Source organism: Scyliorhinus torazame, chromosome 1, assembly GCF_047496885.1.
Source record: "Scyliorhinus torazame isolate Kashiwa2021f chromosome 1, sScyTor2.1, whole genome shotgun sequence".
Taxonomy (NCBI): Eukaryota; Metazoa; Chordata; class Chondrichthyes; order Carcharhiniformes; family Scyliorhinidae; genus Scyliorhinus; species Scyliorhinus torazame.
In genome coordinates, this window is record NC_092707.1 from 107095126 (window position 1) to 107119214 (window position 24089).

General features: G+C 53.7%; 1 protein-coding gene across 1 annotated transcript in view; it reads left to right on the forward strand.

Annotated features, from left to right (window-relative positions):
• Positions 1-24089, forward strand: part of LOC140410780 (leucine-rich repeat-containing protein 75B-like) — a 394334-nt gene that overhangs the window by 277082 nt on the left and 93163 nt on the right. The window contains exon 3 of the mRNA XM_072499399.1: positions 16552-16664. Within this exon, the coding sequence (XP_072355500.1) occupies positions 16552-16664 (113 nt within the window). The remainder of the gene's footprint in view (positions 1-16551; positions 16665-24089) is intronic.

The following is a 24089-nucleotide window of genomic DNA, read 5'->3' on the forward strand; positions in this document are numbered from 1 at the left end:
AACCGTCCCTCCTTCATCTACTGACCGGAACCTTCCCTCCTTCACCTACTGACCGGAACCGTCCCTCCTTCATCTACTGACCGGAACCTTCCCTCCTTCATCCACTGACCCAGAACCGTCCCTCCTTCATCAACTGACCGGAACCTTCCCTCCTTCATCCACTGACCCAGAACCGTCCCTCCTTCATCCACTGACCCGGCAATGTCCCTCCTTCATCCACTGACCCAGAACCATCCCTCCTTCATCCACTGACCCAGAACCATCCCCCCTTCATCCACTGACCCGGATCCGTCCCTCCTTCATCCACTGACCCGGAACCGTCCCTCCTTCATCCACTGACCCGGAACCATCCCTCCTTCATCCACTGACCCGGAACCGTCCCTCCTTCATCCACTGACCCAGAACCATCCCCCCTTCATCCACTGACCCGGATCCGTCCCTCCTTCATCCACTGACCCGGATCCGTCCCTCCTTCATCCACTGACCCGGAACCTTCCCTCCTTCATCCACTGACCCAGAACCGTCCCTCCTTCATCCACTGACCCGGAACCGTCCCTCCTTCATCCACTGACCCGGAACCGTCCCTCCTTCATCCACTGACCCGGAACCGTCCCTCCTTCATCCACTGACCCGGCAATGTCCCTCCTTCATCCACTGACCCGGCAATGTCCCTCCTTCATCCACTGACCCGGAACCGTCCCTCCTTCATCCACTGACCCAGAACCGTCCCTCCTTCATTTACTGACCCGGAACCATCCCCCCTTCATCCACTGACCCGGCAATGTCCCTCCTTCATCTACTGACCGGAACCGTCCCTCCTTCATCCACTGACCCGGCAATGTCCCTCCTTCATCCACTGACCCGGAACCGTCCCTCCTTCATCCACTGACCCGGCAATGTCCCTCCTTCATCCACTGACCCGGCAATGTCCCTCCTTCATCCACTGACCCGGAACCGTCCCTCCTTCATCCACTGACCCGGAACCGTCCCTCCTTCATCCACTGACCCAGAACCGTCCCCCCTTCATCCACTGACCCGGCAATGTCCCTCCTTCATCTACTGACCGGAACCGTCCCTCCTTCATCCACTGACCCAGAACCGTCCCTCCTTCATCCACTGACCCGGCAATGTCCCTCCTTCATCCACTGACCCGGAACCGTCCCTCCTTCATCCACTGACCCGGAACCATCCCTCCTTCATCTACTGACCGGAACCTTCCCTCCTTCACCTACTGACCGGAACCGTCCCTCCTTCACCTACTGACCGGAACCGTCCCTCCTTCACCTACTGACCGGAACCGTCCCTCCTTCACCTACTGACCGGAACCGTCCCTCCTTCACCTACTGACCGGAACCGTCCCTCCTTCACCTACTGACCGGAACCGTCCCTCCTTCACCTACTGACCGGAACCGTCCCTCCTTCACCTACTGACCGGAACCGTCCCTCCTTCACCTACTGACCGGAACCTTCCCTCCTTCACCTACTGACCGGAACCGTCCCTCCTTCACCTACTGACCGGAACCGTCCCTCCTTCACCTACTGACCGGAACCGTCCCTCCTTCATCAACTGACCGGAACCGTCCCTCCTTCACCTACTGACCGGAACCGTCCCTCCTTCACCTACTGACCGGAACCGTCCCTCCTTCACCTACTGACCGGAACCGTCCCTCCTTCACCTACTGACCGGAACCGTCCCTCCTTCACCTACTGACCGGAACCGTCCCTCCTTCATCTACTGACCGGAACCGTCCCTCCTTCACCTACTGACCGGAACCTTCCCTCCTTCACCTACTGACCGGAACCGTCCCTCCTTCATCAACTGACCGGAACCTTCCCTCCTTCATCCACTGACCCAGAACCATCCCCCCTTCATCCACTGACCCGGTACCATCCCTCCTTCACCTACTGACCCGGAACCGTCCCTCCTTCACCTACTGACCGGAACCGTCCCTCCTTCACCTACTGACCGGAACCGTCCCTCCTTCATCTACTGACCGGAACCTTCCCTCCTTCATCCACTGACCCAGAACCGTCCCTCCTTCATCCACTGACCCGGAACCGTCCCTCCTTCATCCACTGACCCAGAACCATCCCTCCTTCATCTACTTACCGGAACCTTCCCTCCTTCACCTACTGACCGGAACCGTCCCTCCTTCACCTACTGACCGGAACCGTCCCTCCTTCACCTACTGACCGGAACCTTCCCTCCTTCACCTACTGACCCGGCAATGTCCCTCCTTCATCCACTGACCCGGAACCGTCCCTCCTTCATCCACTGACCCGGAACCGTCCCTCCTTCATCCACTGACCCGGAACCGTCCCTCCTTCATCCACTGACCCAGAACCATCCCCCCTTCATCCACTGACCCGGTACCTTCCCTCCTTCATCTACTGACCGGAACCGTCCCTCCTTCATCCACTGACCCAGAACCATCCCCCCTTCATCCACTGACCCGGTACCATCCCTCCTTCATCTACTGACCGGAACCGTCCCTCCTTCACCTACTGACCGGAACCGTCCCTCCTTCACCTACTGACCGGAACCGTCCCTCCTTCACCTACTGACCGGAACCTTCCCTCCTTCACCTACTGACCCGGCAATGTCCCTCCTTCACCTACTGACCGGAACCTTCCCTCCTTCACCTACTGACCGGAACCGTCCCTCCTTCATCTACTGACCGGAACCTTCCCTCCTTCATCCATTGACCCAGAACCGTCCCTCCTTCATCCAATTTCCCGGAATCGTCCCTCCTTCATCCAATTTCCCGGAATCGTCCCTCCTTCATCCACTGACCCGGAACCGTCCCTCCTTCATCCACTGACCCAGAACCATCCCCCCTTCATCCACTGACCCGGTACCATCCCTCCTTCATCTACTGACCGGAACCGTCCCTCCTTCACCTACTGACCGGAACCGTCCCTCCTTCACCTACTGACCGGAACCGTCCCTCCTTCATCTACTGACCGGAACCTTCCCTCCTTCATCCACTGACCCAGAACCGTCCCTCCTTCATTTACTGACCGGAACCTTCCCTCCTTCATCCATTGACCCAGAACCGTCCCTCCTTCATCCACTGACCTGGAACCGTCCCTCCTTCATTTACTGACCGGAACCTTCCCTCCTTCAGCCACTGACCAGCACCTTCCCTCCTTCATCCAATGACCCAGAACATTCCCTCCTTCATCCACTGACCCAGAACCGTCCCTGCTTCCTCTACTGACCGGAACTTTCCCTCCTTCATCCACTGACCCAGAACCGATCTTCCTTCATCTACTGAGCGGAACTTTCCCTCCTTCATCCACAGACACAGAACCTTCGCTCCTTCATCCACTCACCCAGAACCTTCCCTCCTTCATCCAATTTCCCGGAATCGTCCCTCCTTCATCCACTGACCCGGAACCGTCCCTCCTTCATCCACTGACCCAGAACCGTCCCTCCTTCATCCACTGACCCGGAACTTTCCCTCCTTCGTCGACTGACCGGAACTTTCCCTCCTTGATCCACTGACCCGGAACCGTCCCTCCTTCATCCACTGACCCATACCCATCCCTCCTTCAACCACTGAAATGGAAACATCCCTCCTTCATCTACTGACCCAGAACCTTCCCTCCTTCATCTACTGACCCAGACCTTCCCTCCTTCATCCACTGACCCGGAACCATCCCTCCTTCATTTACTGACCAAGAACCTTCCCTCCTTCATCTCTGACCCAGAACCTTCCCTCCTTCGTCCAATTTCCCGGAACCGTCCCTCCTTCATCCACTGACCCAGAACCGTCCCTCCTTCATCCACTGACCCGGAACCGTCCCTCCTTCATCCACTGACCCAGAACCGTCCCTCCTTCATCCACTGACCCGGAACTTTCCCTCCTTCGTCGACTGACCGGAACTTTCCCTCCTTGATCCACTGACCCGGAACCGTCCCTACTTCATCCACTGACCCATACCCATCCCTCCTTCATCCACTGACCGGAACCTTCCCTCCTTCATCCACTGACCCAGAACCGTCCCTCCTTCAACCACTGAAACGGAAACATCCCTCCTTCATCTACTGACCCAGAACCTTCCCTCCTTCATCCACTGACCCGGAACCATCCCTCCTTCATTTACTGACCAAGAACCGTCCCTCCTTCATCCACTGACCCATACCCATCCCTCCTTCATCCACTGACCGGAACCTTCCCTCCTTCATCCACTGACCCAGAACCTTCCCTCCTTCATCCACTGACCCAGAACCTTCCCTCCTTCATCCACTGACCCATACCCATCCCTCCTTCATCCACTGACCCAGAACCTTCCCTCCTTCATCTACTGACCCAGAACCTTCCCTCCTTCATCCACTGACCCGGAACCATCCCTCCTTCATTTACTGACCAAGAACCTTCCCTCCTTCATTCACTGACCCAGAACCGATCTTCCTTCATCTACTGACCGGAACTTTCCCTCCTTCATCCACTGACCCGGAACCATCCCTCCTTCATTTACTGACCCAGAACCTTCCCTCCTTCATCCACTGACACAGAACCGTCCCTCCTTCCTCTACTGACCGGAACCATCCCTCCTTCATTTACTGACCCAGAACCTTCCCTCCTTCATCCACTGACACAGAACCGTCCCTCCTTCCTCTACTGACCGGAACTTTCCCTCCTTCATTCACTGACCCAGTACCGTTACTCCTTCATCTACTGACCGGAACTTTCCCTCCTTCATCCACTGACCCAGGACCTTCCCGCCTTCATCCACTGACCCGGCAATGTCCCTCCTTCATCCACTGACCCAGAACCTTCCCGCCTTCATCCACTGACCCAGAACCATCCCCCCTTCATCCACTGACCCGGAACTTTCCCTCCTTCATCCACTGACCAGAACCTTCCCGCCTTCATCCACTGACCCAGAACCATCCCCCCTTCATCCACTGCCCCGGAACTTTCCCTCCTTCATCCACTGACCCAGAACCTTCCCTCCTTCATATACTGACCCAGAACCGTTCCTCCTTCATCGACTGACCAGAACCATCCCTCCTTCATCCACTGACCCGGCACCGTCCCTCCTTCATCCACTGACCCAGAACCTTCCCTCCTTCATCCATTGACCCAGAACCTTCCCTCCTTCATGCACTGACCCAGAACCTCCCCTCCTTCATTCATTGACCCGGAACGATCACTCCTTCATCTACTGACCAAGAACCTTCCCTCCTTCATCTCCTGACCGGAACTTTCCCTCCTTCATCCACTGACACAGAACCTTCCCTCCTTTATCCACTGAGCCAGAACCTTCCCTCCTTCATCCACTGACCCAGAACCTTCCCCCCTTCATCCACTGACCCAGAACCTGCTCTCCTTCATCCACTGACCCGGAACTGTCCCTCCTTCCTCTACTGACCGGAACTTTCCCTCCTTCATCCACTGACCCGGAACTTTTCCTCCTTCATCCACTGACCCAGAACATTCCCTCTTTCATGCACTGACCCAGAACCGTCCCTCCTTCATCCAATGACCCAGAACATTCTCTCCTTCATCCACTGACCCAGAACCATCCCTGCTTCCTCTACTGACCAGAACTTTCCCTCCTTCATCCACTGACCCAGAACCGTTCTTCCTTCATCTACTGATCGGAACTTTCCCTCCTTCATCCACAGACACAGAACCTTCGCTCCTTCATCCACTCAGCCAGAACCTTCTCTCCTTCATCCACTGACCCAGAACCTTCCCTCCTTCATCCACTGACCCAGTGCCGTCCCTCCTTCATCCACTGACCAGAACTTTCCCTCCTTCATCTACTGACCAAGAACCTTCCCTCCTTCATCCACTGACCCGGGACTGTCCCTCCTTCATCCACTGACCCGGAACTGTCCCTCCTTCATCCACTGACCCAGAACCTTCCCTCCTTCATCCACTGACCCGGAACCGTCCCTCCTTCATCCACTGACCCGGAACCGTCCCTCCTTCATCCACTGACCCAGAACTGTCCCTCCTTCATCCACTGACCCAGAACCTTCCCTCCTTCATCCACTGACGCAGAACCGTCCACCGTCCCTCCTTCATCCACTGACCCGGAACCGTCCCTCCTTCATCCACTGACCCAGAACCGTCCACCGTCCCGCCTTCATCCACTGACCCGGTACCTTCCCTCCTTCATCCACTGACCCAGAACCGTCCCTCCTTCATCCACTGACCCAGAACCTTCCCTCCTTCATCCACTGACCCAGAACCTTCCCTCCTTCATCCACTGACCCAGAACCGTCCCTCCTTCATCCTCTGACCCGGAGCCGTCCCTCCTTCATCCACTGACCCAGATTCATCCCTCCTTCATCCACTGACCGGAACTTTCCCCCCTTTATCCGCTGACCGGAACTTTCCCTCCTTCATCCACTGACCTGGAACCGTCCCTCCTTCATCCACTGACCTGGAACCGTCCCTCCTTCATCCGCTGACCTGGAACCATCCCTCTTTCATCCCCTGACCCGGAACCATCCCTCCTTCATCCACTGACTCGGAACCGTCCCTCCTTCATCCACTGACCCGGATCCGTCCCTCCTTCATCCACTGACCCGGAACCTTCCCTCCTTCATCCACTGACCCGGATCCGTCCCTCCTTCATCCACTGACCTGGAACCCTCCCTCTTTCATCCGCTGACCTGTAACCATCCCTCTTTCATCCACTGACCCGGAACCATCCCTCTTTCATTAGCTGACCCGGAACCATCCCTCTTTCATCCCCTGACCCGGAACCATCCCTCCTTCATCCTCTGACCCGGAACCATCCCTCCTTCATCCTCTGACCCGGAACCGTCCCTCCTTCATCCACTGACCCGGATCCGTCCCTCCTTCATCTACTGACCCGGATCCGTCCCTCCTTCATCTACTGACCCGGAACCTTCTCTACTTCATATAGTCTACCTGAAAGGTTTGGGTAGTGAGTATCTGAGATGAACCCTGGTAACGAGGGAGAGCATCCAGTGAGTATCCAATCGAAGAGTTATGTTGGGCGACATGCAGAGGCAGGCCCAGGGCTCTGTGCTCGAGCCGAGCATGTCTACAAGGGGGCCAGTTTAGCTCAATTGGCTGCACAGCTAGTTTGTGATGCGGTGCGATGCAAACAGCACGGATTCAATTCCCAAACCAGCTGAGGTTATTCATGAAAACCTCAACCTGGCCCCTCGCCTGAGGTGTGCTGATCCGCAGGTTAAATCACCACCAGTCAGCTCTTCCCCCTCAAAGGGGAAAGCAGCCTATGGTCATCTGGGACGATGGTGACTTTACTTTGCACGTCATGATTCACACAAGTAGGTAAATGACCCAGATTCAGAAACTCAAGAACAGGTTGGTTAAAATTCACAGGTAATATTAAACAGTGGAGGCAAGTCTAATTTTTACAGTAAGGCCCTTGCAATGTTTAAAAGATGGCCAAACTATGGTACATGACATTCAACTCACGGCCTTACACATTGAAATAAATATGGAGAATGCAATGAACAGTGTCCAGGGAAGAGGCATAAAGAGATCCGAGCTGACAACACCAGCCACAGCCTGTTCTTGGAAAGCCAATAACTATCACACCATGCTGAGCTACATTGGGCTGTCAATGGAATGTCTCTGAGCCTCTCATATTGAGGCTGTATGGTGTTGTGATCTGGCTGCATTTGGAGTATTGTCTTCAGTCTAATCACCAAGGCCCCAGAGAAGTATTCCCACACTAGAAATGGTGCTGGGTAATGCCAGGAGACCGATCCCTGGCATCAGAGGGCTGGCGTTATGAGGGGAAAGCTCCAAAAACCTGCCTTCTTCAACCTGAATGGGTAATGAACAAGAACACTGTGAGATAATGTGAGGGGCGTCACGGTGGCACAACGGTTAGCACTGCTGCCTCACAGCAGTGACCCGGGTTCAATTCCATCCTTGGGTCACTGTCTGTGGAGTTTGCACATTCTCTCCGCGTCTCCGTGGGTTGCTCCGATTTCCTCCCACGGGTTAGGTGGATTGGCCATGCTAAATTGCTCCTAAGTGTAAGTTAGGTTAAGGGATTTTGGAGATCGGGTGGTGGAGTGAACTTGGGTGGGGTGTTCTTTCAAAGGGTTGGTGCAGACTCGATGGGCCAAATGGCCTCCTTCTGCACTGTAGGGATTCTATGATTCTAAATAGGGGGTAGCCATCATGATAACACCTGCCTAATTTTCCCTTCCATTGACTTCAGGTAGGTGGATAATTTAGTATCAACTATTTTACAATAAAGCTATAATAACCCTGACTGAGTGGAATGGAGCATATTAATCTTTAATACCATTCTGAGTTGAACCACAACTCTCGGACTGAAGGAGTCCACTGGCAATGAGTTCAGTATTCATAACTTTCAAAATAATGTGGATCCATCAGGTTACGTTAGAGTTGACTCACATAGTGCTAGGGGCTTCGATGGGACAGAGTTTGTAAGGAGAATCCAGGAGGGCTTCTTGAAACAATATAGTCCAAATAGGGAAGGGGCAGTACTGGACCTGGTATTGGGGAATGAGCCCAGCCAAGTGGTTGAAGTTTCAGTAGGGGAGAATTTCTGGAACAGTGATCATAATTCAGTAAGTTTTAAGGTACTGTTGGATAAAGATAGAGTAGTCCTTAGGTGAAGGCTAATTATAACAATATTAGGCCGGAACTGAAGAATCTAGATTGGGGGCAGATGTTTGAGGGTAGGTCAACAAAAGACATGTGGGAGGCTTTCAAATGTCATTTGATAGGAATTCAGGACCGGCATGTTCCTATGAGGAAGAAGGATATGTGTGGCAAGTTTTGGGAACCTTAGATAACGAGGGATATTGTGAGCCTAGTCCAAAAGAAAAAGGAAGCACTTGTAAGAGCTAGAAGGCTGCGAACAGACAAAGCCCGTGAGGAATATAAGGAAAGTAGGAAAGAACTTAAGTAAGGAGTCAGGAGGGCATGGGGAGAGGGTCTATGCATGGAGCCAGAGGAAATGGGCGAGGTACTAAATGAGTACTTTGCATCATAGAACATAGAACATACAGTGCAGAAGGAGGCCATGCAGCCCATCAAGTCTGCACCGACCCACTTAAGCAGTGATCTTCAAAGTCGGGGCGTGACCCGCGGGTGGATCGTGGGCGTGTGTCGGGAGGGTCGCGGAGCCGTCCGTCCCGGCGCTCCCGATTGCACAAATTTGCGCGCAATAGCCGCAGCAGCCGGCTTTTAACAATGCTGGCTACGAGCGGCCATTTTACAATATAAAAAAAGGCGGCTGCACTGTGCGTGCGTTCCCGCTCATCGGTGTGCATGCACAGAATTTTGTGCATGCGCACCGATGAGCGGATGCGCACACGCAGTGCGGACGCATTTTTTTATATTGTAAAATGGCCGCTCGTAGCCGGCATAGTTAAAAGCCGGCTGCTGTACGCTCTACCCAGTTCAGAAGTGCTCGGTTCTTCTGAACGAAGCTAAGGACGAGTTTCCCCTCGGCGAGTCGCGCCATCGGACCCACCCGCAGAGATGCAGCGCCATGGCCTCCACCTTTTGGGGCTGTTTAGCACAGGGCTAAATCGCTGGCTTTGAAAGCAGACCAAGGCAGGCCAGCAGCACGGTTCAATTCCCGTAACAGCCTCCCCGAACAGGCGCCGGAATGTGGCGACTAGGGGCTTTTCACAGTAACTTCATTTGAAGCCTACTTGTGACAATAAGCGATTTTCATTTTCATTTTCATTTCATTTCATTTCATTTTCATTCATTTCACCTTGGAACTCGCCTGTATCTACAGCGCGCTCATCCTGCACGGCGACGAGGTCACTGTCACCGAAGACAAACTCAATGCCCTGATTAAAACAGTTGGTGTGACCATTGAGCCTTTCTGGCCTAGTCTGTTTGCCAAGACATTGGCTAATATTGACGTCAATAGTCTGATCTGCAACGTTGGTGCTGGTAGCAGTGCCCCAGCTGCTGCAGCAGTTGTTTCCACCGCTGCCCCTGTTGCTGCTGAAGAGAAAAAGGAAGAGAAGAAACAGGAAGAATCTGAAGAGTCTGACGATGACATGGGCTTTGGTCTCTTTGATTAAACGTGCCGTGTAACAACAGTGTCACAATTTACAAAAAAATAAATAAAAATTGAAGATAAAAGCTGGCTGCTGCGGCTGAAGAATGCAAATTTGAGCAATCGGAGACGCAGAAGATTTTTTAGAAAATTCTATGTAATCTTCCTCCCTGAGGGAGTCAGAGAGCAGGTCACGGCCCCTGAACATCGCCATCACGTGCTTTGGGCGCAATTGCGATTCCTCCATTTTGTCAGCAGCAAACAAGGTAAGAGAAAATGGTGGGTCGCGAAGGTTGGCCGGCGTGTGTCGTGAAGGTCGGCGATGTGGGTCCCAAAGGTCGGCTGGCGTGCGTCCCAAAGGTTGGCCAGTTGGTAAAAATGGTTCCCCGGAAAAAAAGTTTGAAAAACACTGCACTTAAGCCCTCACTTCCACCCTACCTTCGAAACCCAATAACCACTCCTAACCTTTTTGGACACTAAGGGCAATTTAGCATGGCCACCCACCTAACCTGCACGTCTTTGGACTGTGGGAGGAAACCGGAGCACCCGGAGGAAACCCACGCAGACACGGGGAGAACGTGCAGACTCCGCACAGACAGTGACCCAAGCCGGCCATGCTAAATGGCCGCTTACTATCCACAGGTTAGGTGGATTTGCCATAATCAATGCATGGGATTACGGGGATAGGATGGGGGAGTGGGCCTTGGTAAGGGTGCTCTTTCGGAGGGTCGGTGCAGTCTCAACAGGCTGAATGGCCTCCTTCTGCACTGTAGAGATTCTATGGCCAATATATATCCTTTCTAAGGTTCAGCAGGTCCCACCAGGGGCGACAACACTCTTGACCACTGCTACTCAAAAATCAAGGGCGCCTACCGTTCCATCCCCCGACCGCACTTTGGGAAATCAGACCATAAGATGGTGCTCCTTCTCCCGGCATACAAGCAGAAACTCAAGCGGGAGAATCCAGCTAAGAAGGTTGTGCAGTGCTGGTCCGAGGAGACAGAAGAGCTCTTACGTGACTGCTTAGAGACAGTGGACTGGTCCATATTTAAGAACTCAGCGACCAACTTAAATGAGTATGCCACCACCGTCACAGACTTCATCAGCAAATGTGTGGACGACTGCGTGCCAAAGAAAGCAGTACGTGCGTTCCCCAACCGGAAACCATGGCTCAATCGCGAGATTGACTCCCTACTGAAGGACAGATCTGAGGCGTTCAAGGCAGACGACCCTGACCTATACAAGAAATCCAGGTACGACCTCCGCAAAGCCATCCGGAATGCCAAGAGAGAATATCAAACCAAGCTAGAGTCACAGACAGACTCTTGGCGGTTGTGGCAAGGACTAAACAACATAACGGGCTACAAAGCGAAGCCGAACAGAATCTCTGGCCGCAGCGCACCCCTCCTCGATGAACTCAATGCATTCTATGCTCGTTTCGAGCAGGTAACCAACAATCCGCTGGCGAGTGCCCCAGCAGCCCATAACTCACCCATTCCCACCATCACAGCTTCCGAAGTCAGATTGGCCTTCCTGAAAGTGAACCCTTGGAAGGCGACAGGCCCAGACGGGATCCCTGGTCGTGCACTCAGAGCCTGCGCGGACCAGCTGGCAGAGGTATTCACGGACATCTTTAACCTGTCCCTACTCCACTCCGAGGTCCCCACCTGCTTCAAGAAGACCACCATCATACCGGTACCAAAGAAGAACCAGGCAACGTGCCTCAATGACTACCGGCCAGTGGCCCTGACTTCAGTCGTAATGAAGTGCTTCGAGAGGTTGATCATAGAATCATAGAATCATAGAAGTTTACAGCATGGAAACAGGCCCTTCGGCCCAACCAGTCCATGCCGCCCAGTTTTTACCATTAAGCTAGTCCCAGTTGCCCGCACTTGGCCCATAACCCTCTATACCCATCTTACCCATGTAACTATCTAAATGCTTTTTAAAAGACACAATTGTACCCGCCTCTACTACTACCTCTGGCAGCCCATTCCAGATACTCACTACCCTCTGAGTGAAGAAATTGCCCCTCTGGGCCCTTCTGAATCTCTCCCCTCTCACCTTAAACCTATGCCCTCTAGTTTTAGACTCCCCTACCTTTGGGAAAAGATGTTGACTATCTACCTTATCTATGCCCCTCATTATTTTATAGACCTCTATAAGATCACCCCTAAGCCTCCTACGCTCCAGGGAAAAAAGTCCCAGTCTATCCAGCCTCTCCTTATAACTCAAACCATCAAGTCCCGGCAACATCCTAGTAAATCTTTTCTGCACTCTTTCTAGTTTAATAATATCCTTTCTATAATAGGGTGACCAGAACTGCACACAGTATTCCAAGTGTGGCCGTACCAATGTCTTGTACAACTTCAACAAGACGTCCCAACTCCTGTATTCAATGTTCTGACCAATGAAACCAAGCATGCCGAAAGCCTTCTTCACCACCCTGTCCACCTGCGACTCCACCTTCAAGGAGCTATGAACCTGTACTCCTAGATCTCTTTGTTCTATAACTCTCCCCAACGCCATACCATTAACTGAGTAGGTCCTGGCCTGATTCGATCTGCCAAAATGCATCACCTCACATTTATCTAAATTAAACTCCATCTGCCATTCGTCGGCCCACTGGCCTAATTGATCAAGATCCCGTTGCAATCCTAGATAACCTTCTTCACTATCCACTGTGCCACCAATCTTGGTGTCATCTGCAAACTTACTAACCATGCCTCCTAAATTCTCATCCAAATCATTAATATAAATCACAAATAACAGTGGACCCAGCACCGATCCCTGAGGCACACCACTGGTCACAGGCCTCCAGTTTGAAAAACAACCCTCTACAACCACCCTCTGTCTTCTGTCGTCCAGCCAATTTTGAATCCAATTGGCAACCTCACCCTGGGTCCCGTGAGCTTTAACTTTCTGCAACAACCTACCATGCGGTACCTTGTCAAAGGCTTTGCTAAAGTCCATGTAGACAATGTCTACTGCACTGCCCTCATCTACCTTCTTGGTCACCCCCTCAAAAAACTCAATCAAATTTGTGAGACATGATTTTCCACGCACAAAGCCATGCTGACTGCCCCGAATCAGTCCTTGCCTCTCTAAATGCTTGTAGATCCTGTCTCTCAGAATACCTTCTAGCAACTTACCTACTACAGACGTTAGGCTCACCGGTCTGTAGTTGCCAGGCTTTTCCCTGCTGCCCTTCTTAAAGAAGGGCACAACATTCGCCACTCTCCAATCTTCAGGCACCTCACCTGTGGCTGCCGATGATTAAAATATCTCTGTTAGGGGACCCGCAATTTCCTCCCTAGCCTCCCACAACATCCTGGGATACATTTCATCAGGTCCCGGTGATTTATCTACCTTGATGCGCTTTAAGACTTCCAGCACCTCCTCCTCTGTAATATGCACACTTCTCAAGACATCACTATTTATTTCCCTTAGTTTCCTAAAATCCATGCCTTTCTCCACCGTGAATACCGATGAGAAATATTCATTCAGGATCTCACCCAACTCTTGTGGCTCTGCACATAGATGTCCTTGTTGATCCTTAAGAGGCCCTACTCTGTCCCTAGTTACTCTTTTCCCCTTTATGTATCTGTAGAATCTCTTTGGATTCTCCTTTGCATTATTTGCCAAAGCAATTTCATGTCCCCTTTTTGCCCTCCTGATTTCCCTCTTAACTCTATTTCGACAATCTCTATACTCGTCAAGGGATCCACTTGATCCCAGTTGCTTATGTACGTCATATGCCTCCTTCTTCTTTTTGACCAGAGCCTCAATATCTCGAGTCACCCAGGGTTCCCTACTTCTACCAGCCTTGCCCTTCACTCTAAAGGGAATGTGCTTACCCTGCACCCTGGTTAACACATTTTTAAAAGCCTCCCATTTACCAGCCGTCCCTTTGCCTGCCAACAGTCTCCCCCAATCTACCTCTGAAAGTTCCTGTCTGATACCATCAAAATTTGCCTTGCCCCAATTAAGAATTTTAACTCTTGGGCCAGACCTATCATTCTCCATAGCTATCTTAAAACTAATGGAGTTATGGTCACTTGTCCCAAAGTGATCCCTCACTAACACTTCTGTCACTTGCCCTTCCTTATTTCCCAAGACGAGGTCAAGTTTTGCCCCCTCTCTAGTCGGTCCATCCACATACTGAATGAGAAATTCCTCCTGAATACACTCAACAAATTTCCCTCCATCCAAGCCCCTAACGCTATGGCTGTCCCAGTCAATGTTGGGAAAGTTAAAGTCCCCTACTATTACTACCCTATTATTCTTGCAGCTATCTGTAATCTCCTTACATATTTGCTCCTCAATTTCCCGCTGACTATTTGGGGGCCTGTAGTACAGTCCTACCAAGGTGATCTCTCCCTTCTTATTTTTCAGTTCCACCCATACAGACTCAGTGGGCGAACCCTCGGATATATCCCCTCTAAGTACTGGCGTGATGTTCTCCCTAATCAAAAACGCCACTCCCCCTCCTCTCTTACCTCCTGTTCTATCCTTTCTATAGCATCTGTACCCCGGAACATTGAGCTGCCAGTCCTGCCCCTCCCTTAGCCATGTTTCAGTCATAGCTATAATATCCCAGTCCCATGTGCCCGTCCATGCCCTGAGTTCATCCGCTTTGCCCGTCAGGCCCCTTGCATTGAAATAAATGCAGTCATGAAGCGCATCACCTCCATACTCCCAGAACGCCTTGATCCACTGCAATTTGCATACTGCTGCAACCGGTCCACATCAGACACCATTTCCCTGGCCCTACAATCATCCCTAGAGCATCTCGAAAACAAGGACTCCTACATTAGACTCCTATTTATTGACTACAACTCCGCCTTCAACACCATAATCCCAGCCAAGCTCATATCAAAGCTCCAAAACCTAGGACTTGGCTCCCCACTCTGCAACTGGATCCTCGATTTTCTGACCAACAGACCACAATCAGTAAGAATGAACAACAACACCTCCTCCACAATAGTCCTCAACACCGGCGCCCCGCAAGGCTGCGTACTTAGCCCCCTACTCTATTCCCTGTACACGCACGACTGCGTGGCAAAACTTGGTTCCAACTCCATCTACAAGTTTGCTGACAATACGACCATAGTGGGCCGGATCTCGAGTAACGATGAGTCCGAATACAGGAGGGAGATAGAGAACCTAGTGGAGTGGTGTAGCGACAACAATCTCTCCCTCAATGCCAGCAAAACTAAAGAGCTGGTAATTGACTTCAGGAAGCAAAGTACTGTACACACCCCTGTCAGCATCAACGGGGCCGAGGTGGAGATGGTTAGCAGTTTCAAATTCCTAGGGGTGCACATCTCCAAAAATCTGTCCTGGTCCACCCACGTCGACGCTACCACCAAGAGCGCACAACAGCGCCTATACTTCCTCAGGAAACTAAGGAAATTCGGCATGTCCACATTGACTCTTACCAACTTTTACAGATGCACCATAGAAAGCATCCTATCGGGCTGCATCACAGCCTGGTATGGCCACTGCTCAGCCCAGGACCGTAAGAAACTTCAGAGAGTCGTGAACACCGCCCAGTCCATCACACGAACCTGCCTCCCATCCATTGACTCCATCTACACCTCCCGTTGCCTGGGGAAAGCGGGCAGTATAATCAAAGATCCCTCCCACCCGGCTTACTCACTCTTCCAACTTCTTCCATCGGGCAGGAGATACAGAAGTCTGAGAACACGCACGAACAGACTCAAAAACAGCTTCTTCTCCACTGTCACCAGACTCCTAAATGACCCTCTTATGGACTGATTTCATTAACACTACACCCTGTATGCTTCATCCGATGCCAGTGCTTATGTAGTTACATTGTGTATGTTGTGTTGCCCTATTATGTATTTTCTTTTATTCCCTTTTCTTCTCATGTACTTCATGATCTGTTGAGCTGCTCACAAAAAAATACTTTTCACTGTACCTCGGTACACGTGACAATAAACAAATCCAATCCAATCCATCCAATCCAGCACTCACAACAGAATGCACTGCTCCACATGGGATCTGACTAAGGCTCTATATAACTGTGACTATCCTTTATATTCTGGCCCCTTCAAAAAAAAGGTCAACTTTCCATTCTCATTTCTGAATTCCTCTTTGTATCAGACCATTAGCTTTTTTTTTAAATTTAGAGTACCCAATTCTTTTTTCCCAATTATAGGGCAATTTAGCGTGGCCAATCCACCTACCCTGCACATCTTTGGGTTGTGGGGGTGAGACCCACGCAAACACGGGGAGAATGTGCAAACTCCACACGGACAGTGACCCAGAGCCGGGATTCGAACATGGGACCTCGGCGCCTTGAGGCACCAGTGCTAACCACTGTACCACCGTGCTGCCCCATGTCCATTAGCTTTTAATGATTTGTGATGAATTGTGTGGGCTCAGTGGCTTCCCTCTTGTATTTATCATTATCAAAAGGGACAGAGTGTGTTTTATTAGTGGAGTGGACTGTACATGGAACCAGGTTAGGCTCAATGTTTAATTGCTGTTCACTTGTTTTAGGAATTGGAGCCCTTGAAGTCTTCCGAAAAGCTTTGCCGTCAGCTCATCTATCACCTGACCCCACACTCCAAGTGGCACAGACAGACGATGCCCAGGCAGAAGTCACAGGCCTGGTGAGTATCAGTGGTCGCTGAAAGACATCATGTTGGAGACATTTGGCTCTGGTTCCCTGTCCTCCTCAGAAACAATGGCCTCCACCTGTCTGGCTAACTGGAAGTGTTTCTCATACTGTTCAGCCAGACCAAATCAGGAAGTAGATTTTTAAACAAAGTCAGAATATTATTATCCCGAGAACCAAGAGATGACTATAATCCGATCTCAGGAAATGAAGTTTCGGGAAAAGCTCGAGGAAGTTGGATTTGTTTAGCTGAGAAACTATGCCTCTTTAACATGAGCTGATTAACGTGGTGAGATTCCAACAGCAGTTGATAAAATTGATGCAATTAAATAATTTCTTGTGTTGGAGGGTGCAGATCCCAGGACAGATAAATTTAGAATGTGGATCAGGAATAGAAAGGGGCAGTTGTTTTCACAAAGGGTATTAGAACGGTGGAAGCAAGGGTGAAATCTGTCGTGACTATGTTTCATTGAACAATAACATTATTGACTCCTGTGTAAAATTCACACTTCAATTCTCAATGGGCAATACTGTGATCAAACACTAGCCAACTCTAGCAGCACAGGCACATGTAACATGAGAAACTGGCCAAGGAATCCATACAGTGCAGAAGGAGGACATTCAGCCCATCAAGCTCTCACCAACCCTTTGAAAGAGCACCCCGCCTAGGCGTATTACGCTGCCCTATCCCTGTAATCCCGTAGCCCCACTGTTATAACCCGCAAGAGACCTACGGGGTCGGACCAATTAGTCTCCCCGTGAGTCTTGTGGAGTACAAGCTCCCCTGCTGAGGGGCAGGTACCCCATCAACGGAGCAATAGGCACTATGTATAAAAGCTCGGCCTGAGTAGGAGCTAAACAGAGACTGGAACCTGTGTACAACGTATAAATAGTTACTTGTACAATAAATGATCAGTTTCTCTCCGCCTCTTGTGTGGACTCCTCTGTGGTCACAGTACCCACAAGAGTTAATCACATTATATCAGGAATACTGAGACTTGGGAACTGCAAGAGGAATGAGTGCCAACCTCAAAGTCACAAATGTAGTGCTAAAGAAGGGATAATTTTGTGAGTTGGCAAGGTGCCAGTGCCATACTCCTCACTGTGCCTTGCTCCCTAAAGTGATGATGCCTCGATCTTCAGAGTGCCAGCGTCTCCCACTCCCCCAATCCACTGTCCCCCACACCCACAGTGCCAGTATCCCCCACACCCACAATGCCAGCGTCACCAGGCCACAGTGCCGGCAGCTCCCACTCTCACGGTGCCAGTGACTCCCACAATGTCAGTGTCTCCCACTCCCACAGTGACTGGGTCATCCACTCCCACAGTGCCAGTGTCTCCCCCACCCACAGTTCCAGTGTCCCCCACATCCAGAGTGCCAGTGTCTCCCACTCCCACAGTGCCAGTGTCTCCCCCACCCACAGTTCCAGTGCCTCACACATCCAGAGTGCCAGTGTCTCCCAATCCCACAATGGCAGTGTTTCCCATTCCCACAATGCCAGTGTTTCCCATTCCCACAATGCCAGTGTCTCCCACTCCCACAGTGCCAGTATTTCCCACTCCCAAAATGCCAGTGTCTCCCACTCACACAGTGCCAGTGTTTCCCATTCCCACAGCGCCAGTGTCTCCACTCCCACAGTGCCAGTGTTTCCCACTCCCACGGTGCCAGTGTTTCCCACTGCCACAGTGCCAGTGTCTCCCACTCGCACAGTGCCAGTGTCTCCCACTCCCACAGTGCCAGTGTCTCCCACTCCCACAGTGCCAGTGGCCCCACTCCCACAGTGCCAGTGTCTCCCCACACACATTGCCAGAAACTCCCACTCTCACAGTGCCAGTGTCTCCCACTCCCACAGTGCAAGTGGCCCCACTCCCACAGTGCCAGTGTCCCCCACTCCCACAGTGCCAGTGTCGCCCCCACACACATTGCCAGTGTCTCCCACTCTCAAAGTGCCAGTGTCTCCCATTCCACAGTGCCAGCGTCTCCCACTCCCACAGTGCCAGTGTCTCCCACTCCCAGAGTGCCAGTGTCTCCCACTCTCACAGTGCCAGTGTCTCCCATTCCACAGTGCCAGTGCCTCCCACTCCCACAGTGCCAGTGTCTCCCACTCTCACCGTGCCAGTGTCTCCCATTCCACAGTGCCAGCGTCTCCCACTCCCACAGTGCCAGTGTCTCCCACTCCCACAGTGCCAGTGTCTCCCACTCTCGCAGCGCCAGTGTCTCCCATTCCCACAGTGCCAGTGTCTCCCACTCCCACAGTGCCAGTGTCTCCCACTCCCACAGTGCCAGTGTCTCCCACTCTCATAGTGCCAGTGTCTCCCATTCCCACAGTGCCAGCGTCTCCCAGTCCCACAGTGCCAGTGTCTCCCACTCCCACAGTGGCAGTGTCCCCCACTGCCACAGTGCCAGTGTCCCCCACTGCCACAGTGCCAGTGTCTCCCATTCCACAGTGCCAGTGTCTCCCACTCCCATAGTGCCAGTGTCTCCCACGTCGACAGTGCCAGTGTCTCCCCCACACACATTGCCAGTGTCTCCCACTCTCACAGTGCCAGTGTCTCCCACTCCCACAGTGCCAGCGTCTCCCACTCCCACAGTGCCAGCGTCTCCCACTCTCACAGTGCAAGTGTCTCCCACTCTCACAGTGCCAGTGTCACCCCCACACACATTGCCAGAGACTCCCACTCCCACAGTGCCAGTGTTTCCCACTCCCACAGTGCCAGCTTCTCCCATTCTCACAGTGCCAGTGTCTCCTATTCCCACAGTGCCAGTGTCTCCCACTCTCACAGTGCCGCGCCTCCCACTCTCACAGTGCCAGCGTCTCCCACTCCCACAGTGCCAGTGTCTCCCACTCCCACAGTGCCAGTGTCTCCCACTCCCAGAGTGCCAGCATCTCCCACTCCCACAGTGCCAGTGTCTCCCACTCTCACAGTGCCAGTGTCTCCCACTCTCACAGTGCCAGTGTATCCCACTCTCACAGCGCCAGTTTCTCCCACACTCACAGTGCCAGTGTTTCCCACTCCCACAATGCCAGTGTTTCCCACTCTCACAGTGCCAGTGTTTCCCATTCCCACAGCGCCAGTGTCTCCCACTCCCACAGTGCCAGTGTTTCCCACTCCCACAGTGCCAGTGTTTCCCACTGCCACAGTGCCAGTGTCTCCCACTCCCACAGTGCCAGTGTCTCCCACTCCCACAGTGCCAGTGTCTCCCACTCCCACAGTGCCAGTGGCCGCACTCCCACAGTGCCAGTGTCTCCCACGCCGACAGTGCCAGTGTCTCCCCACACACATTGCCAGGGACTCCCACTCTCACAGTGCCAGTGTCTCCCACTCCCACAGTGCCAGTGGCCCCACTCCCACAGTGCCAGTGTCTCCCACTCCCACAGTGCCAGTGTCACCCCCACACACATTGCCAGTGTCTCCCACTCTCACAGTGCCAGTGTCTCCCATTCCACAGTGCCAGCGTCTCCCACTCCCACAGTGCCAGTGTCTCCCACTCCCACAGTACCAGCATCTCCCACTCCCACAGTGCCAGTGCCTCCCACTCCCACAGTGCCAGTGTCTCCCACTCTCACAGTGCCAGTGTCTCCCATTCCACAGTGCCAGTGCCTCCCACTCCCACAGTGCCAGTGTCTCCCACTCTCACAGTGCGAGTGTCTCCCATTCCACAGTGCCAGCGTCTCCCACTCCCACAGTGCCAGTGTCTCCCACTCCCACAGTGCCAGTGTCTCCCACTGCCACAGTGCCAGTGTCTCCCATTCCACAGTGCCAGTGTCTCCCACTCCCATAGTGCCAGTGTCTCCCACGTCGACAGTGCCAGTGTCTCCCTCACACACATTGCCAGTGTCTCCCACTCTCACAGTGACAGTGTCTCCCACTCCCATAGTGCCAGTGTCTCCCACTCTCACAGTGCCAGTGTCTCCCACTCCCACAGTGCCAGCGTCTCCCCCACACACATTGCCAGTTTCTCCCACTCTCACAGTGCCAGCGTCTACCACTCTCACAGTGCCAGCGACTCCACTCCCACAGTGCCAGTATCTCCCACTCCCACAGTGCCAGTGTCTCCCACTCCCAGAGTTCCAGTGTCTCCCACTCCCACAGTGCCAGTGTCTCCCACCCCCACAGTGCCAGTGTTTCCTATTCCCACGGTGCCAGTGTCTCCCACTCCCACAGTGCCAGCGTCTCCCACTCCCACAGTGCCAGTGTCTCCCACTCCCACAGTGCCAGCGACTCCACTCCCACAGTGCCAGTGTATCCCACTCTCACAGTGCCAGTGTCTCCCACTCCCACAGTGCCAGTGTATCCCACTCTCACAGTGCCAGTGTTTCCTACTCACACAGTGCCAGCGACTCCACTCCCACAGTGCCAGTGTCTCCCACTCCCACAGTGCCAGTGTCTCCCACTCTCACAGTGCCAGCGACTTCACTCCCACAGTGCCAGTGTTTCCCACTCCTACAGTGCCAGTGTCTCCCACTCCCACAGTGCCAGTGTCTCCCACTCTCACAGTGCCAGTGTCTCCCACTCCCACAGTGCCAGTGTCTCCCACTCCAACAGTGCCAGTGTTTCCTATTCCCATGGTGCCAGTGTCTCCCACTCCCACAGTGCCAGTGTCACTCTCACATGCCAGTGTCTCCCACTCCCACAGTGCCAGTGTCTCCCACTCTCACAGTGCCAGTGTCTCCCACTCCCACAGTGCCAGTGTCTCCCACTCCAACAGTGCCAGTGTTTCCTATTCCCATGCTGCCAGTGTCTCCCACTCCCACAGTGCCAGTGTCTCCCACTTCGACAGTGCCAGTGTCTCCCACTCCCACAGTGCCAGTGTCTCCCACTCCCAGAGTGCCAGTGTCTCCCACTCCCACAGTGCCAGCGACTCCACTCCCACAGTGCCAGTGTTTCCCACTCACACAGTGCCAGTGTTTCCTATTCCCACAGTGCCAGTGTCTCCCACTCCCAGAGTGCCAGTGTCTCCCACTCCCACAGTGCCAGTGTTTCCTATTCCCACGGTGCCAGTGTCTCCCACTCCCACAGTGCCAGTGTCTCCCACTCCCAGAGTGCCAGTGTCTCCCACTCCCACAGTGCCAGCGACTCCACTCCCACAGTGCCAGTGTTTCCCACTCACACAGTGCCAGTGTTTCCTATTCCCACAGTGCCAGTGTCTCCCACTCCCAGAGTGCCAGTGTCTCCCACTCCCACAGTGCCAGTGTTACCTATTCCCACGGTGCCAGTGTCTCCCACTCCCACAGTGCCAGTGTCTCCCACTCTCACAGTGCCAGCGACTCCACTCCCACAGTGCCAGTGTCTCCCACTCCCACGGCGCCAGTGTTTCCTATTCCCACGGTGCCAGTGTCTCCCACTCCCACAGTGCCAGTGTCTCCCACTCTCTCAGTGCCAGCGACTCCACTCCCACAGTGCCAGTGTCTCCTATTCCCGCAGTGCCAGTGTCTCCCACTCACAGAGTGCCAGTGTTTCCCACTCTCACAGTACCAGTGTCTTCCACACTCACAGTGCCAGCGTCTCCCACTCTCACAGTGCCAGCGTTTCCCACTCACACAGTGCCAGTGTTTCCCACTCTCACAATGCCAGTGTCTCCCACTCCCACAGTGCCAGCGTCTCCCACTCTCACAGTGCCAGCGTCTCCCACTCCCACAGTGCCAGCGGCCCCACTCCCACAGTGCCAGTGGCCCCACTCCCACAGCGCCAGTGTCTCCCACTCCCACAGTGCCAGCGTCTCCCACTCCCACAGTGCCAGCGTCTCCCACGCCCACAGTGCCAGCGTCTCCCACTCCCACAGTGCCAGTGTCTCCCACTGCCACAGTGCCAGTGTCTCCCACTCGCACAGTGCCAGTGTCTCCCACAGTGCCAGTGTCTCCCACTCCCACAGTGCCAGTGGCCCCACTCCCACAGTGCCAGTGTCTCCCACGCCGACAGTGCCAGTGTCTCCCCACACACATTGCCAGAAACTCCCACTCTCACAGTGCCAGTGTCTCCCACTCCCACAGTGCAAGTGGCCCCACTCCCACAGTGCCAGTGTCCCCCACTCCCAAAGTGCCAGTGTAGCCACCACACACATTGCCAGTGTCTCCCACTCTCACAGTGCCAGTGTCTCCCATTCCACAGTGCCAGCGTCTCCCACTCCCACAGTGCCAGTGTCTCCCACTCCCACAGTACCAGCATCTCCCACACCCACAGTGCCAGTGCCTCCCACTCCCAGAGTGCCAGTGTCTCCCACTCTCACAGTGCCAGTGTCTCCCATTCCACAGTGCCAGTGCCTCCCACTCCCACAGTGCCAGTGTCTCCCACTCTCACAGTGCCAGTGTCTCCCATTCCACAGTGCCAGCGTCTCCCACTCCCACAGTGCCAGTGTCTCCCACTCCCACAGTGCCAGTGTCTCCCACTCTCGCAGCGCCAGTGTCTCCCATTCCCACAGTGCCAGTGGCTCCCACTCCCACAGTGCCAGTGTCTCCCACTCCCACAGTGCCAGTGTCTCCCACTCTCATAGTGCCAGTGTCTCCCATTCCCACAGTGCCAGCGTCTCCCAGTCCCACAGTGCCAGTGTCTCCCACTCCCACAGTGGCAGTGTCCCCCACTGCCACAGTGCCAGTGTCCCCCACTGCCACAGTGCCAGTGTCTCCCATTCCACAGTGCCAGTGTCTCCCACTCCCATAGTGCCAGTGTCTCCCACGTCGACAGTGCCAGTGTTTCCCCCACACACATTGCCAGTGTCTCCCACTCTCACAGTGCCAGTGTCTCCCACTCCCACAGTGCCAGCGTCTCCCACTCCCACAGTGCCAGCGTCTCCCACTCTCACAGTGCAAGTGTCTCCCACTCTCACAGTGCCAGTGTCACCCCCACACACAATGCCAGAGTCTCCCACTCCCACAGTGCCAGTGTTTCCCACTCCCACAGTGCCAGCTTCTCCCATTCTCACAGTGCCAGTGTCTCCTATTCCCACAGTGCCAGTGTCTCCCACTCTCACAGTGCCGCGTATCCCACTCTCACAGTGCCAGCGTCTCCCACTCCCACAGTGCCAGTGTCTCCCACTCCCACAGTGCCAGTGTCTCCCACTCCCAGAGTGCCAGCATCTCCCACTCCCACAGTGCCAGTGTCTCCCACTCCCACAGTGCCAGTGTCTCCCACTCTCACAGTGCCAGTGTCTCCCACTCACACAGTGCCAGTGTCTCCCACTCACACAGTGCCAGTGTCTCCCACTCTCACAGTGCCAGTGTATCCCACTCTCACAGCGCCAGTTTCTCCCACACTCACAGTGCCAGTGTTTCCCACTCCCACAATGCCAGTGTTTCCCACTCTCACAGTGCCAGTGTTTCCCATTCCCATAGCGCGAGTGTCTCCCACTCCCACAGTGCCAGTGTTTCCCACTCCCACAGTGCCAGTGTTTCCCACTGCCACAGTGCCAGTGTCTCCCACT